Here is an 18506-nt window from a genome sequence, read left to right on the forward strand (position 1 = left end):
TCTAGCTGCAATATGGTTCACTTTAGCCCCTCACTTCCTCCTGGAGATTTTTCTTAACTCTTTGGAAAGACAAATTCCAGATTGTTTTCTGGAGAGCTCTGGCTTTCTTTACACAATCAGAGTTAAACTGCAGTGTTAGATTGGTAAAAATATATAATCTTTGACATGACTAATGCTAGGAAATGTAATTATTGTTTTCTTCTTTGTGTCACTAATTTTGCCAGACATATGTGAAAGATTCTCATCTGCCGACTAGAGAGTTTTTTTTTTAAGGACTATTCATTTACAGAGTGATCATTTATATTTTGTTCCCAAAGAAATCTGCTTCTTACCAGAAAGCTATCAGAGCACATCATCCTTTAATAATGTAAAAGCCTGCTATGGAGTTGTTAGATTTATGTTTATGATAGAGCAATTCTTGCTAATTAAAATGATTTGGGTTATAATAAAAGAGATGTGAATAGGATTGTTTACTGAGCTTTTAAAAGACGACCAAGATCTGCAGGACACTGTGAAAGGGGAAGGATAATGATATAAATGGGGAAAAATTTTTTTGATGATGCTTTCAACTATATGTCATTGTTTCATGGTTTGACGAATGAGCATCTGTTAGGTAGTGGCACCAGAAAGTACAATGACAGAAGGTCCTCAGGCTTCAAGCCCAAGTACAGTTTAAGCAGCCATATTGGCTAGTTTGCTCCATTACCAGAGCCCTCTCTACCTAATCAATTTCAAAAAAATTTTTAGGATTCCTGGACTTTCCCTCTTAGAAAACACTCCTTCAGGTCAATGGATTCACCCCCTCGCCCCATCACTATCCATTTCCCCTTCTTCCACATACCAAGTAGCATCAGTCAAAATAACAACAGCACCAGTAATAACAGTTGTTCAGATGGCTTGAGCAGAGATTTCATAACGTACAATGACCTGCTCACTAAAAGTGACTCACATAGAGTCTCACAGCGTCATGCTTTTGCTGGACTCCAACTTCTTATACATTTGTTCCTATGTTTACTAAGTTCAGTGAGGACTAATGTACTTTCTAATGTGGTGAAGGAATATGTGAGGATGCCTATAAAGTAGACCTTTAAAATGCCACCTAGTATGTCCAGGTCAGTCAGAGCTGAGTTTTTGATTACTAATGTTAAAACATTTTAGAGAAGTTTAACAAGATCCAGATGCTTTTTTTTAATACGTAAAATATTTTCAATAAGCATGCCCCATCACAATAATTTAAAACAAAATCTTTTAGTATGAATCCCTTTATGTTGTAGACATAAACTGGAAACCTTTCGTTTAAAATTAAATTATCATTTGAATATTAATGATCATATTTAATGACTAGTGTAATCTATTACATATTTTTAATATTTTTATGTTGAATAGGCTGATTGTCCATTGGCAGTTAAACTAGCAAGAAAAATAGAAAGTAACAGAAGAAATGTAAGTCAGTGGTAATAACATCCCCTAGGAGTTAGCAGCTTATTTAATAATTGATAAGTAATTATAGACAGTGTTGAATTAAAAATATGTCCCTGGGTCTCCTCACTTAATTTTTAAAAGACATACGGAAAAATGCATCTGTTCTCTTGGTTCAAGACGTGAAACTTCAAGTAGAGTAAAAGGCAGAAATTTGCCGACCTGATTGTTGAGGAATTAACATACCTTTTTTTTATAGAACTTCTATAAGACTGAACTGAACAAGGAAGAGATGTATATACGCTACATCCACAAGCTCTATGATCTGCATCTCAAAGCACAGAACTTCACAGGTAATGGTGTGTTTGGGCTCAGTTGGGGGAAGTGGGCTGGTCACTGAGATGTTAAACATAATAACTCTTGTTTTTTTCATTAGAGCTGGGAACTCAAGTATTTCTCCTTTAAAATTGAAATTTATTTTTAATCAGATTATGTGTCTAAGTACTCCACTTTATTTTATATATTGGCTGCTTTTTTTTTTTTTTTTTTTTTTTTTTACTGTATCTCTTTACACAGTTTTTTAGAGGTTGCTTTGAGGATTCTGAAATACGCACCTAGCTTTTCGCAGTCTGTTTAGACTTAGTATTTCACAACTTTAAGTATAGGAACTTCACAACTTCCTCACTTTACATTATAGTTGTCATAGGTGTTGCACCTACGTGCATCGAAAATCCCATTGGATAACGTCAAAATGTTTAAGTCATACCTATTTTAAAAAATTTAAGATGACAAAAATAATCTATTATATTTACTGAGATATCTACCATTTCTGTTGCTCTTTCTTCCTTCATAAAATTCTGGTTTCCTCTGTTAACATTTTCATCTAACCTGAAGAACTTGTTTTGGTATTTCTTTTAGAACAGATCTAATAGTAAAGAATTCTTAGTTTTCCTTCATCTTTATTTTACCTTCATCCCTAGAGGAAATATTTGCTGGATATAGAATTCTAGATGGACAGTTTCTTTTTTTCAGTACTTTAAAAATGTTCCTCTACTTTCTTCTGGCTTCCATGGTTTCTGATGAAAGATCTGTAGTCATTTAAATAGTTCCCCTGAATGTAATGTGTAATTATCTTTGGTTGCTTTCAGGACTTTATCTTTGGTTTTCAGCCATTTAATTATGATATATATGAGCGTGATTTTCTTTAAGTTTATCCTGTTTGGGTTTGCTGAGCTTCTGGTTTCTATAACCTTAGTTCCTTCACCAAATTTGGTAAGTTTTCAGGCATTGTTTTCTCAACTCTATTTTCTGCATTGACTCTTGTCTCTTTTGGAACTCCAGTGGTATTGTTCCATGAGTTTCTAGGACTCTATTCTTTTTATCTTTTTAAAAAATTTTTCTGTTTTTCAGATTGGATCATTTCTGTTGATTCACTTTCAAGTCCACTGGCTCTCCTATCGTTTCTATTCAACCTCTGAGCCCGTCCTGTGAAATTTTAATTTTTGTTATTTTTATTATACAGTTCTAAATTTTTCACTTGGCTATTTTATAATAGCTTTTTTTTTTTTTTGCAAAGTACATGTATCTTTCTATTCGTTTCACAAGTGTTCACTTTGACTTCAAGTAGCATAGTCATAATAGCTGTTTCATAGTATTTGCCTATAATTTTAACATCTGAATCATCTTGGAGTTGGTATCTGTCAATTGCCTTTTCCCTTTGAGATTTGTTTAGTTTTCCTGGTTCTTTGTCAAGTAATTTTGGATTGCATCCCGGACTTTTTGAATATTACGAGATTCTAGATTCTGTTAAAATCTTCTGGAGAATGTTGGCTATTTTAATTTTAGCAGAAAATCGATCCAGTTAGTTTCAGACCTCAAGTCCAGAACCACCTTCTGAAGGTCAGTTTAGTTTGCAAAGCCTTTGTAGTACTCTTCTGCCCTTTCCTGTATGTATGTCACCCAGAGAGAGTCTGAGACATGGACAGTTTGTCTGTACCATAGTTCACTTATCAGAATCTTTGTTATGTTGATTCTGGTTCATCCTACACATGCACAGCTTGGGGGCGAGCCCAGAAAGTCATACACAGAGTTTAAAAGTCCCTTTCTCCATCTCCTTCCTCTCTCTGATCTTCCTCACTCTTCCCATCTCCCAGGGGCTCCTTCTCCTAGTCCTCTTCTTTTGTTTTTTTTCTAATAGTCTATTATCTTTATATTCCTGAAATGTTAAAACTAATTGTACATCCAGACTGCCCAATTCTATGTATATAAAGTTCAAAATTGCACAAAACTTATCTGTGGTGTTAGAAGTCAGGATGGTTGTTGTATTTGAAGGAAAAGTGACCAGGACAATGCATGAAGGTGCAGGATTGGGAGAGGGGTGATGATGTTCTGTTGTTGTTTTAGTGGGTTTTTTTAAAAGTTGGATACTGCTTATACAGGTGAGATTATCTTATAAAAACGCATTAAGTTGTACTCATGCGCTTTTCTATATGACATTAGATTTGAGTGCAAATTTTACTTAAAAAGAACTAACTGAACTTCTATGGGAGTTCTATAACTTTCATGGCAGGATTGCATTCCATTAAGGAATTACCAATACTGAAGGAGTCGGGTGTTATTAGAACTCCGCCACACCTGCTTACTTACATCTGGTCCACGGTTGCTGTTGTGTGCCCATGGCAGAATTGAGTAGTTGCAGCGAAGTGTGTCCTACAAGCCTGAATTACTTCCTGTCTGTCCCTTTGAGAAAATTTCACCAACACTTTCTCTAGATATAATGCTGTCAATTCATGTCTTCTACAAAATAAAGCTCAAACTCTTTATTCAAGGTCCATCATAATTGAAGCAGCACCTGTCTGTTCAGCCTCATCTTCCCACTTGTACTACATCCGTTTTTATCTGTCAGAGCCAGCTCCTGTATCATCTTCTCCATGAAGTCTTCACCTTCCTTCGCTTTCCCTCACCCACTCCATGACCCAGCACCCCCGCCGTGGGCAGAGTTAATGTCTTTTCCCATTGCAGTTTGTTCAGATTTGCATAAAAGTATTTATCATGTTGTTTTTATTAATAGGTATATAAGGTGTGTGTGTGTGTTGACAGGTGGATAGATAAGTGGATAGAGAGATCTTTAAAGGGTAAGTTCTTTGAAGACAGAGATGATGTTTTCTTCTTAAGTCTTCTCAGTTCTTAGACTAGTGCCCAGCAATGTGAGATTTAAATAAATGCATCACAAATGAATGCCCTCAATTAAATTTTAGCACTCGACTCCTTTAATATTAGTAATTTCTCAGTCTCTAAGGAAGCCCCAGTATCTCTTCACACAGATGTGCTGATAGTTTTGATTAAATAAACCAAGATTTTTGAGCTGACTCTGTTGTCTCAGAGTTTAAGTGGTAATTTTAAAGGAGTCTGTAGCCAATTTTTGAGAGAAATGGTGAACCTAGTTTGTCTATCTTCAAAAAAAACCTAGTAGACTTATTTTAAAGCCCGTAAAAGAAAAAGAAATGAGAGAGGGAAGTAAGGACAAGCTCTTGCAGATATGTAACAGTTATATTTTTGTTTTTCTGAAAGTCCAATTCTGTCTGATTATATTTTGGAAACGGGTAAATCTTTTTTCTTTAATTTGTTTACTCAGCTTGCAGTTTTTATGTTCCCCAAAGTCATAAGAAGTTTTTTTCCCATATAACATTTTACTCATTTCTCTTCTGTCCTCATTTTGGTGTGTCCTTGGAGAAAGTGAAGTTGATGGGAAAACTTTTCTATCTGTATAGGATTCTGTTTAAGTGGCTTAACCCTTTCCAGCCTTTCAGGACAGGGCCCTCTGTTGCCTGATTTGTCGCTACTTGTCTCCTGCGTTATTTCTTTTTGCATATTGGTGTCCTCACTGTATACCTCTCACAATAATGGAATGAGATGGCCTGTTTTTAATTATGTGATGATGCCTTTGGTTCAAAATTATCAACACTTTTAAACATTGTCTGTTGAAAATTTTGGACATTCTCTTTTCAATATGATACTGTCTTCTAAAGATGTAGAAGAATGAATATACAGCATGTTGTAATAAAACATCTACAATTTGCTAATGTGTTCAAACCTCAGTAGTCTGTTCATGCCTCTAAAGTATATATGTTTTCCTTTAATGAAAGTTTTTTTACAGTCTCCTCTATACACACACTGTTTAGCCCAGATACACATCTTCATTTTCCTAGATCAAATTCTGAAGCAGGTGTAATTTGTTGTCACACCTTTCCCGTGTCACCAGTCATTTGTCAGCTTCCTCTGATGGCCCACCAATGCTTACTTGTTTTTCCCACACTTCCCAGGGGCAGCTTATCCGCACTTGACCTTCCAGCCGAACCCTGGACCTTCCCAGGGCAAGCATGATCTGGAAAGCAGTTTAGGAACTAGAAACCTTTCCTTGTTCCCCTTTATCTTCATTTTTTTTTTATTGTGGCTAACCATACATAACATGAAATCCACCATCTTCCCCAGTTTTGAGTGTAGAGTTCAGTGGCATTCAGTGACCCATCACCACCATCTGACTCCAGAACTTTTTCACCCTGTACTCATTAAACAAGAACTTCCCATTACCCCCTCCCAGAGCCCCTGGCAACCACCCTTCTACTTTCTGTCCCTGTGAGTTTGGCCTTCATTGCTTCTCAGCCCCTCCCTGTGGGCAGTTGCAAGCTTCAGCTGGGGGAAGGAATTCCCTCAGTCCACCCCTCCTCCTTTTCACTGTCACATGGTTTGTCTCAAGGATTTTTTTTTTTTTTTGAATACTTAGAGAGACAGAAGACATTTAAGAAACGAAGATGATCATTCCTGAGCTGTGTCATTAAGAGAAAGTAGGAGTTATTCAGCAGCTAAAGGGGAAAGGCTTGAAGGAACAGATTATGAAGGGCCCTGGGTGTCAGGGGAGTGAGGGGAACCATAGTTTGTTCCAATGGCAGGAGCAAAGAATGGATGGAGAACAAAGACACACATGGGGTTTTCTTAGGTGTCTGGCATTATGAGGATATGTGAGGAATTAAAGATTAGGAGATCTCAGAGAAAACTAGAAGGCTGTTCAAATACAGCACAGCTCTGATGATCTGATTACTAACTACACCATCATCCTTCTCCTGTCTAGAGCAGACTTCCATGGCAACCGGCATTGTGGCGATTCAGCTCTGTTTCTGTGTCCGCTGATTAACTGACACCCTTTAGCGTATATTCTCTCTGTCCATCTCACCACGAGAAACAGTTTGTCCAGGGCTTGTGGAGCAGAAGGCACCTCTGTCCCTGTTGGGCATCTGCCTCTTGGTCAGGATGCATCTTGTTTTTGTTTTTGTTTTTCCAGCAAAAGGTGATGATGGAGTCAAGGGGCTGGAGGCTTCTTAGGAGAGACAGTGGCAGGCTGCTCTTACCTGTAGTAAGTGGAGGGGCCAGGTCATGGGCAGACTTCCCTGTCACATCAGGGAGTCTAAATTTGTTCTGTCGGCTACTGAGAGTCATTGGCTAGTTTTAATCAGGGGAGCAACACGATCATGTGCAGTGGAGGAAGGTCATCTTGGTAACAGTGCACAGACTGAATGCCGGGGGATGGGAGACTGCTGGTGGGTGATGAAAGCTTCTGCAACAATCAGTGAAGCTAGAGGATTGAGCTCACCAGAGGTAATTAAAGAGGGAAAGAAAGGCCAGAGCCGGTGCCTTAAGGGACTTCCGCAGGAGAAAAGGAATAGAGATTCAGGCGTTTCTTATCACAACTCTATTTCATACATGGAGATGGCCAGTCATAGTCCCAGCACCCAGCATGTTACTTCAGAACATTATATGTAATTACCCTTAAAGCAAATAATTGAAGAAAAGGAATTACCATTTATTGCTATTGTGTTAAAAGCTACTACTGTGTCTTTTGAGACACGTATAGGGATGGTAGTTAAATGGATTAAAAACACAAGGTTTCATTCATTTTATTCAATTTAGTAAATGAGATGGCTCTTACAGTGTGACAGGAAAAAAATTATCTTGGTCCTTCATCACTAACAGTAAATTCTGGTTCCTCTTCTGGACCTATTTGTCCATATTTATGGTTCAGGAAAAGAAGAGGCCTAAGAATGGCAAGTACTCTATTAAATACACTACCTGTCAACTATGCTTAAGCCGACAGGTCACCATGTCCACGTGCACCTGCAGATTATCATCTCTTTACATATTTCTCCGAGAAATCCTACCCGTACCCAACAGGGCATGACTTCAATAGCCACTACTGATGTTTTGTGGGGCCAACCAGGGGGCCGTAATCACACAGCCCACTCAGTTTGTGCTCTCTCACTCTCTCTCTCTCTCACACACACACACACCACCCAATACACACACCGGTTTCACCTTTTTCAGCTTTCCATTATCCAGAAGGATTTAGCTCTCATTTTTTTTGTTTGTTTGTTTCCTAATAAGCATGCCCTTTGGAAGATGCCCATAGTCCCACCCCAAGGGATTTATTTACCAATGAACTTCCCTAGCAAACAAGCGTGTCTCCCTTACCTCTTTGAACCAGCTACCGAAGATATCCTTAAACATTACTATGCCAGGAGCATGTGAGCATTGTAGGAGAAAGAGGGAGAGGGAGGGAAAGAGAGAAGAACAGAACAGAGAACTAAAAGATTAAATGCACACGTCTGATAATTCCAGGTTCCAGGGGAAATCATCATTCCTTAACCTTCTGTTGCATCTCTTCTGGACATTTTTTTCTTCAGTATCATGAAATTCAGAAAATCGTATTTTCTCCAGTTTGTCCCAAACCGGCCCCTTTTGAGGGGAGGTCGTTGGGGCCCTTTCTCAATGACCGCCTTTCCCCTTGGCTTTCAGAGGCGGCGTACACTCTCCTGTTATACGATGAGCTGCTGGAATGGTCTGACCGGCCCCTGCGGGAGTTCCTGACCTACCCCATGCAGACGGAATGGCAGCGCAAGGAGCACCTGCACCTCACCATCATCCAGAACTTTGACAGAGGCAAGGTGTGCGCCCCAGCCCCTGCCACCCGTGGCGGCTCCCACAGTGACTGTGTCGGTGTCATACTTCTTTTATTTCTCGTTCACCGATGGCCCCCTCTTCAAGCAGGCCTCCTCAAATTGCAATGTGCATTATGGAACCCCAGGAGTCTTTTGAAATTCAGACTCCCAGGCCCTACTCCTAGACATTCTGAGAAGTAGGTCTGGCTTGCAGCAGGGGATTCTGTGATTTTAACAAGGGCTCCAGGAAATTCCAATGTGTCTGAACATTGGACTCCACTTTGAGAAACACTGATCTAGAGGTGTCGACACCCTGGCATTTTATTATCTGAAAAACCATTGTCACACGTCACTCACCTCCCCAAATTGGCGTGTAGTATTCTGCCCTAGTCTACTTGTTTTTTTTAAGGTAAAATAAATGAAACTCAATTTGTTTAAAGACTTTTATGGCATCCCATCTTAGAGCTGCCTTGGTGTGTTGAAAAACCTCACTGAAGCTGATAAAGCAATTCAGTACATCCCACCCCACACTCATACCCTTCTCCATCTTCAAGGGTTTGCAGTACTCTTAGAAAGAAAATTGTGAATCTGACCCCAGTTGATTTGAACACTTGGATGCTTTAGTGATACGCATCTTAGATTTAAAGATATCTTCCAAAGTGCCAAGGTTAAACAGGAAATTAAAATACAACCAGTGGCTGTCATTCTTTTACCAAACATAATTGGTACACCTAAAAATTTGATGCAAAGGAATTGCTTTTTTCCCATCCTCCTCTATTATTTATATAACTATACTGATACCGTTTGTTACATTAACAGCAAGGAAATGCCTCTGTGCCCTCCTGCAGTCAAGTTTCCACCTGCAGGATAAGCTGTTACTGAACCTCTGGTTGCATCTATGGGCCCAATCCCAGGAGTCTGTGCTGGATCAGGGGTTGGAGACTATGGGCCATGGGTCACATGACACCCCCCCCCCGCCTGTTTCCATTCAGCCCACAATCTAAGAACACTTCTACATTTTTAAATGGTTGAAGGAAATCAAAAGAAGAAGAGTATTTGACATGTGAAAATTAACTTGAAATTCACATTTTATTGTCTATAGATTAAAGTTTTGTTGGAACACAGCCAAGCTCATGTGTGTCCACGGCTGTTTCCATGATTTAACGGCAGTTGAGTAGTTGTGACAAAGGCCATATGGCCCACAAAGCCTAAGTATTTACTGTCTGGTGAAATAATTTGCCAACACCTGAGTTAGATCAAGAGATTTTTGCTTTTCTGCTGAGAGTAACCATCTGGGTCAGACCCTCACAATTTACAAGTGCACTTGGGCCAAATAAGGAACCCAGTGTCCAGTTGTGGATCATGGGGCCTTCGGGGTCAGTGGCAGTTCCCCCCCACCCCAGCTCTGGAGGCCTATTTATTCATCTCTGGCCATTGTGAAACTGCTCCTATTTCAAGAAGATAATTCTGAAATGACACAAGAAGATGTTGTTTTTGCACCATATGTTAATGGCTTGTGGTGGGTCATCATTTCCAACTCTCTGAAGATTTTTAATAATTTACATTTTAATCACATGCTGCTTTCATGCTTCATGTTGCAACGGTACTGTTAAGGGTGGGTTATAAGGGTTAAGAAGTAAGGCTTGATCATATGAAAGCAGTCACCTCCTGACCTCTGGGTGGAAGTTAGCAAACATGACGAGATCATTGACGTTTCTGTCCTTCGCTTGTCTGCAGTGTTGGGAGAATGGCATCATCTTGTGCCAGAAGATTGCAGAGCAATACGAGAGTTACTATGATTACAGAAACCTGAGCAAGATGAGGGTAAGGTGCCGGGGTGCATTCTAATCGGGTTATGGAGTCCTTTTTTGATTAGCCTTCCAGTCTGGCGCTGTGAAATTATCTTTGTTAATTTCTTGCTATGTCTTCTAGAAAGCTTTTTAAGGATGCCTTTCCTCTGAAGCGTACACCTCTGTTTATACAGAGAAGTAGCGTGTGGACCTGTGTGATGCTTCTGATTAGTACACAAAAAGCGAGCCTTTGATCTAGTCTAAACACGACATCTGAAATAAAAAAATTTAACCCAAGGTTAATACTTTTACTATGTTGAGGAAAATCTCCACACTGAAGAGTTTGCCACTTGTACACAAATCTCTGTAACAGTATGCCATCCTTAGTCCCCACATCTGCACAATGAAAGAGTGGGAATGGCTAGCTGACCCACTTTTAAATATTTGGGGGCTAACTTCTAGAGCTGTCAAATCTTTGTAGGTTCGAAATGTTTTTCTTTGCCAAACTTCAACCAAGGCCTTTGTACCCCAGAGCCCATGGAGTTTCATGTTCTGTGTCCCTGAACCAAATGTTTTATGCCTTCTTTTCTTTCAGGGTCAAGCAAGTCCCTCTGGTCCATCCAAGTCCTCATTCTTTAAAACATGAACATTTTGTGTCATCTTGTAGTGCTTGAGCTCTTCAGGGTTTCTAAAACAGGGGCATCAGCTTTTATACATTAAAAAAAAATTATGATGTTGCCTTTTAATTCTGAGGTAACAAATTAAGAGACGACATCATAAACCTTTAACAGCTCAAAATCCCTTCCACCACAAGTAACTTACTCAGCCGACAGGCACTGGCCCTGTGCTCTTGGCGTAGTATTTCATGTCAGCAGATCATCGATATTTCTCCTGACGTGAAAACCAAGGAGGAAAAACCTTGTTTTAACTTCAGTCCATCGTGCTGGCTCTGGCAGGCCCTGTGGTCTTATGTGAACACGTTGCTGTGCTTCTCTTGGCTTCCCGTCCCTCCCACAGAAACGAGGTTACAGTGTTTACCCATGAGAGCCCTTGGGTGCCGTAGGCACTGAGATTTTTATAAACCCAGAGCATTACACTTCGTGCCCACTGCTCTTTTAGGTGCTGTTACTGGGGGAGGGGGAAAGTATTCAAGTGCAATATTAGTCTTTGGAAACCCTGGGGGAGATAATACGGTGAATGGGAAACCTTAAGCTTTATGTACTTGATGGTTCCAACGTTGTCAAAGACACACTGAAGCACGTTCAGCCCAGACAGCACTTTGCGCTGTGGGCCCCCTTTGGTTTGGTTTGGTTTGGGTTTACCCCTGTCCAGCCTATACAAGGTTACACCTTTCCAAATGTCCCAAATTACCCTGACCCAGGAGAACTGAATCCGCAAGTGTGTACATCTGGCACAAGAATTCTCCAGAAAGGTTTTGCCCCTGAGAGTTCATGTTAATTTTTATTGGATTACGAAGAAAATACTTCCTCGATAGACTGTGTGCATAGAAATCATTGTTTTCAGTGAGAACATATAATAATATACTCAAGCCCTTAAAGCAGAGGTCAGGAAACCACAGCCTCTGGGCCTCGCACAATTGAGTAGTTGTAACGAGGACCACGTGGCCTGCAGGGCCTAACATGTTTATTCTGTGACCATTTGCAGAGTAAGTTTGCTGATCCCTGTCTGAAAGCACAGAAAGGGAGTCAGACCTTTTCTGCAAATGGAACTAAGATGTTCTCCTGTGTGTGGAAGAAATATCCTCTTCCATAAAGGGATGGAGCTAAAAGGTGAGAGAAAATGACTAAAACCTCTCCTCTGCTCTCCTAGATGATGGAAGCCTCTTTGTACGACAAAATTATGGACCAGCAACGTCTTGAACCAGAGTTCTTCAGAGTTGGATTTTATGGGAAAAAATTTCCATTTTTCTTACGAGTAAGTGATACACTATTTAATTTGCTTTCACATTGCCAATATAGATATCCCAATCAAGAAAACTAAGATTTTAATGGCATTTTATCCTTTTAAGACGGGCAATAACATCATGAGATTTTCTTTTGACTTTTTAGTTGGCAAACACCATACTAATTGAGAATGTCTTGGTTTGAATAATTTCCCAAGATTTTAAACAATCGTTTAAGTTTTCTCCCTAAGTTTCTAAGCTTCCCATACTTTCTGAGAAATCTTTGGTAATCATAGTTGTTTCCTTTGTATCGTTGATATTCCCTCTTCTGTTCACTCTTCAATTTCCATAGAGTTAGCGTTAGAGAAAAATGGCAGATGTCACGGGGCCTGAGAGTTGCAGACTACAGAAAACATGACAGTGTCACATCCTGTGGAAACTCTATCTCCAGAACCACATGAAGAGCATTGTTGGGCCTAGCTGGTTTTGTGAAAAGATAAATGTCACCCAGCAGAGAGATCCAATTTCTCGCTAGTATAAACTATTTCTACAAAGGAAAAATTTCCAGACATTTCAGGCTACTGACTAGATAATGAAATATTTGACTCCATTCTTATCATTGTTCACATTGTGCCAAGTAGTATCTTATATATCAAACACTTATGTAAGACCTCAACATGTAACATCCTACTTCGACTGACTGGCACGAAGCATTGGATGGGAGAGGACGTGCACCTCTCCAAGCAGCTACAGAGAACTGTCTGGGATAATTTGTAACACTGAGTGATTCACTACAAACTTTAAATGCAATATACACATATTTTGGTATTTATGTTGCCCTAAGTATCTCACTTTAACTGTCAGCACATATGAATATATATAGGTTGGGGGTACTCGAAGGAGAAGAGAGAGGAGAAAGATTTGACTTCATTGTTTCTTTAATAATCATTAACTTTTCAGAATAAAGGTTTTATACTTTATATATATATACTTTACATATATGTATTAGATGTATAAACATCTAAACACCATAGGCAGAGATTCATTTATTATTACATAGAACATTCAAACAACAAATCAGTCATCATTAATTGAAATGACTGTATATTGAGCATCATGCAGACTTAAGTAAAATCTCCTTGTTGGATTAAAAGAGAGTCCACATGACGTGTGTGGTCACAATGTTGACTCCACAGTTGGACCTGCGTAAAGACAGACGAAAGCTTAATTCCAAATCACAAATAATGGCAAATTCAGAACACTTGCTGAATTTGAAAGACTGCATTTGGAAATGGACATGCTGGTCCTGGGCTGTCCTCAGCCACCCCCTGCAGAGTGCACATGGCCCGGGCCCAGGTTCTGGGGGAAGGGTGGGCATTCTAGAGCTGTGAGCAGCCTCGAGGGCTGGAGACCCCACGGGAGCGTCCAGACATGACTCTGCTGCAGCAGGCCCCTTCCTCTCTCAGCTCAAGGTCATACAAAGGTTACGTTTTCTCCCATATCATTCGCAGGGCTACCTGACCCGTTATGCACAGCAGGTGCAGTGTGTAGAGACTGTATTTTTAGATGGCCCACAAAACTGTTTTAATTTCTCTTAAAAGTCAGAATTAAAAGGTGAACTTTTAGAGTTAGAAGAAAATGTCATAATACATTATAACGCATGTTATACATTAGATTATTATTGATATATTTATTTTTATACCAAATCGGTCATACAATATGATTTTAAATATCTTTATGGAGAAAGTAGCCCATAAAAGTCATATGGTAGCCTTGATTGATCAAAATCTGAATTCAGCCGGCAAGTATATCATGCAGTACCCTGGACACCTGTCTAGCACGTGCAGTTAGAGTTAACTAGACTGTAAAGTGGTTTTTAAAATCGGAAGTAGTTTAGGAGCCATAATTATAAAGGGAATTTAACAGACTAGAAAGCTGCATCAGCTGATAAAATTAATTTTGTTGGAGAGTCAATTAGAATAAATCAATGTCTGTATCATTGTCCTTTTAGAAACAGCTTTTCTAGGTATAAATGGCATTTCCTTCAAAATGAAAGAGAAGGGTCGCCCTCTATTGGTTTCTAAAGAGCACTGCACCCTTCCAAGTCATGGCGCTAGACCTTTTCTTAGGAAATCAAATTTTAGTCTGTTCTTTGATTTAAAAACAAACCAATATCAACCTTAAAAATTTCCTTTCATCGTTTTATCGATTTCCAGCTAATGTTTAAAGCTCAAAGAAATGAATACGTTTATGTAATTGTATGATCTAAATGGTTTTACCCTCATGAAAAATAGGTTCTTTATAACAATGTTTTATGTGCATAGAATATCTCTGAATAATGATCTGTCTGAGGAGAATGACTGAGGTCAAGGGTGGGAGAGATTTACTTTTTATTGTATGTCCTGTACTCCTTGGACTTTTTTTATACCACAGGTATGTATTTCCTTTAAAAAAAAAAAGATAATAAAAAAAATTAAATCTTAACAAATATGACCCAGCAATTCCACTCCTAAGTATATGTAATCAAGAGAATTAGAAGTATAGGTCCACACAAAAACATGTCCAAGCGATCATAGCAGCATTATTCACAGTTGCCAAAAAGGGGAAGCAGCCCACATGTCCATCCACTGATGACTGGGGAAACAAAATATGGTATATCTGTACAACGGAATATTCAGCAATAAGAAGGGAATGAAGTACTGATAAATGCTATCAAATGAATGAACCTTGAGAATATTACGTTAAGTAAAAGAAGCCAGTCTCAAAAGACCACATGTTCTATGATTCCATTTCTATGAAATGTCCAGAATGGGCAAATCCACAGAAACAGGAAGTATGGTAGTGGTTGCCAGGGGCTGAGGGGAGAGAGAACTAGAGAGTGATTGCCAACAGGCCTGAGTTTCTTTTTGAAGTAATGAAAATATTCTGAAATTAGGAAGTGTTGATAATTGCACAACTCTGTGAATATACTAAAAACAACTGAATTGCATACTTCAAAAGGGTGAATTATATGGTATGTGAACTGTATCTCAATAAAGCTGTGTATATTTTTAAAAAAGCATTGATAGTAAAAAAAAAAAAAAAAAGCAAGATATTAGAAAATTCTTAATGCCACTGAATGACTATACACTTAGAGTAACTCCCCTGATCTGACAAACTGTTGTGGCCTATAAGCATTGCTTTAAAGCTGTTTCAGTTTTTTGAGTATTCAGATATTTATTTTGGGACTTCTGTCATATGCAGGGAGGTATATATTGTCTTATCAATCAAATTTATTATCTTTGGAGTAAAATTAAACAAGTAATACAGCATCAGAAGGTATGACTTCTATCAAGAAAGTGTTAAATACAGGATTGTTTCAGGGTCCTGATTTCTCGGGAGTCTGTCATAGCTTGTTTTTTTTCAGAGGATCATGACTGGTTTAGAGGTTGTGGGGAACCAGGGCAGGTTCTCAGAGCCCAGTCCTGCTGCCGTTTCCCCTGCTTGCCTGCAGCTGCTGCTTCTTGGCTGCAACCCTGCCCTTGGGAGGTTTCTGACTTCCTCACTTTGGCCCAGAGTTCTTCCTCGGGGTGTTTTACTCAATCACAGAAACCTCACAGAGCTGAGACCCTTTGGCCTGAACTCCCAGACCCTGAACCACTCTCTTTTAAAGATCTTCGGACCACGTTATCCCACAGCCTTTCTCAGCCTTGGTCGCTCCTAGGAGTTTTTCCAGGACATACCAGGCCATGCTCAGAACTGAGCTGTGGACTCAGACCTGAGCTTGAATCCAGTCACAAGGACAAAGTACGTAATGATCTTGATCCTCAGGTCCCAGTTATAAAATGAGGGAGCAAGAGACAACCTCTCAAATGTATTTGGGTTAAATGAGGTCTGTGCAGAGTGCCAGTCAATGACCGTGCTCAGCAGTTGTGATTTCATTATCATTCAACTGTCAGAAGAAGTTTCTTCATATCTAACCCGATCATTAAGGTACTTTTTAGACACATGCCCATCTTTCCAGCTCTGTAGCCTCCACCAAGGATGACCTTCATCATTTTTACCTGAATGAGAGAGAGGCCTGACCCACAGAATGTTTTGACATTTTATAAAAGCAAAACAAAAAGCAGACAAAAATTTGTCCAACATTTAGCAAGGCCTTAAACGTCCTAAATTTTAGCTTTGGCCGGTGAGCAGAATTCCTGGCTACAGGAGGCTGAGCTGAGTTGCTGACGGCGGGGAAGCGCCCTGTGCCAGCCCCACTGAGAGCTGGGTGCAGGTGGGCTCACTCTTCCTTTCCAGGGAAGGACCTAGGAGTGAGGTGCCAAGGCTGATCTCTGTGGCCTGTATAGGGAGAATGCAATAAGATGTATTTTTAGAGACTGCTTTTACTTTCTTTTCTTCCAGATTGAGAATTTATCCATTCAACTTTGATACCCAGTTTATAAAAATCACTGGTAACACATGTGTTCACAAGCCTTTACAGGGAACCTAATGGCTTTGTTTTGTCCTTCAGTGCTCTGAGAACCAGAGCCTCCTTTGCACCTCATGCGGGCGAACCCGGAAGAGTGAGGCGGGCTACTGGGACTCATTAAAACAGTAGAGATTTTAGAAATTCTTTTTATTTTATTTTATTTTATTTTATTTTATTTTTTATTGAAGTGTAGTTGATTTACAATGTTAGTTTCAGGTGTGCAGCAAAGTGATTCAGTTCTACATATACATACAAATTTTTTTGTCAGATTCTTTTCCATTATAGATACACATTACTATATATAAAATGAACAATAAGGATCTACCCTATAGCATAGTTCATATTCAATTTCTTGTAATAACTCTTTTTTTTCATTGAAGTATAGTTGATTTACAGTGTTGTATAAATTTCTGGTGTACAGCATAGTAATTTAGTTATGCATATATTCTTTTTCATTGTTAGTTATTACATGATGTTGAATATAGTTCCCTGTGCTATACAGTAAGACCTTGTTGTTTATCTGTTTTATATATATATAGTTTGTATCTGATAATCCTAAACTCCTAATTTATACCCCCCACCCTCTCCCCTTTGGTAACCATCTTTGTTTTCTGTCTGAGTCTATTTCTCTTTTGTAAATAAGTTTGTCTCTTTTTTTAGATTCCATACATAAATGATATTATATGATATTTAAGAGTGAAGCTCATGATCTTTACCCTACATTTTTAATATGTGGGCAGATTTTTTAGACAGTTCTAGTGTCTTTCTTTGGCTGTAGTCTGTTGGTGTTGGGCATAGTGCTTAGTTGCTACCAGAGTCAATTTTCAGCTTCTCTCTGTAATTAATGCACTCAATTATATGGTCCTAATATTTTTTTCCAATTTCACCTCCAGAATAAGGAGTTTGTGTGTCGAGGGCACGACTACGAGAGGCTGGAGGCCTTCCAGCAGAGAATGCTAAACGAGTTCCCCCACGCCATCGCCATGCAGCACGCCAACCAGCCCGACGAGACCATCTTCCAGGCGGAAGCGCAGTGTATCCACACCTAGAAGGGCTGGAGTCCAGTTCCATCCAACTGGCCTTTAGCTCAGGGCATTTTCATGCAGGTGGTTCAGCCACTGGCCTCCTTTCAAGAGCCCTGTTCTCACTCTCCCTCATTCTCATCGTGTTAATTTTACCTTAGCTCCTTCCAAACAGAATTATGCTAGTTATTAACATGATGTCAGTTGAAAAGAAACCCCTTAAGGATTCTGTTAAAGAATTTTTTTCCCTTTTATTTAAAACTTTTATGTCTCTCTGCTTTTAAAGCTCCTTTTTAGTGATTTCCCATAGAATAATTTTCTTCCTTTGACATACGCTGTAGAAACTACTTCAGTTCAAGGAAATGACAGCATTATGTTTACTGGCACATTATCATTTACCTCCTTTCTTCTTTAATATTTTTAGTCAGGATAGAAGAGAGAGAGAGGTGCCTCAGTGTCTTTCAGGGATTCTTAGCCGTGGCATCTTGGACAGCCGTTAATAATTGCTGTGTAATTGGCTCTCCCAATGTCTAAACATGAACAACTTGACTGAAATTACACAGGCATTCGAGACAAAGGGAACTCACCCCAGCCCTGCTTTCTCAATCCCTCTGTCTCTTCCTGAATCTGATGGTCTTAAAGAAGACTAGAAATGCCCAGTGAAAATTATGGATGCCATTTCACAGTAGAAACTTAAAACGTAAAAAAACTTGCAAACAGAAGCAAGAAATTACATAAGGCAAAAGACTTTGCTATCCTTCTTCAAATGAGAAAAGAAAAAGGTAACTATACAAGTAAAACTGATACCCCTTTAATGTAATTTTTTAAAACAGCAACTATAACTAAACACTCTGCTTATCAGTACAAGACTGAGGAGAGTGGATACCACACATGTCGAAAGGCTGGAGACAAGGGGCTTATCAGTTACTG

The 18506-nt window shown here is 39.3% G+C and overlaps 1 protein-coding gene across 1 annotated transcript in view; it reads left to right on the forward strand.

Annotated features, from left to right (window-relative positions):
* Nucleotides 1-18506, forward strand: part of DOCK4 (dedicator of cytokinesis 4) — a 405568-nt gene that overhangs the window by 357943 nt on the left and 29119 nt on the right. The window contains exons 35-39 of the mRNA XM_045511159.2: nucleotides 1679-1772; nucleotides 8266-8414; nucleotides 10146-10232; nucleotides 12029-12133; nucleotides 17448-17589. Coding sequence (XP_045367115.2) covers nucleotides 1679-1772; nucleotides 8266-8414; nucleotides 10146-10232; nucleotides 12029-12133; nucleotides 17448-17589 — 577 coding nt within the window. The remainder of the gene's footprint in view (nucleotides 1-1678; nucleotides 1773-8265; nucleotides 8415-10145; nucleotides 10233-12028; nucleotides 12134-17447; nucleotides 17590-18506) is intronic.

The sequence above is a fragment of the Camelus bactrianus genome, chromosome 7, assembly GCF_048773025.1.
Source record: "Camelus bactrianus isolate YW-2024 breed Bactrian camel chromosome 7, ASM4877302v1, whole genome shotgun sequence".
NCBI lineage: Eukaryota > Metazoa > Chordata > Mammalia > Artiodactyla > Camelidae > Camelus > Camelus bactrianus.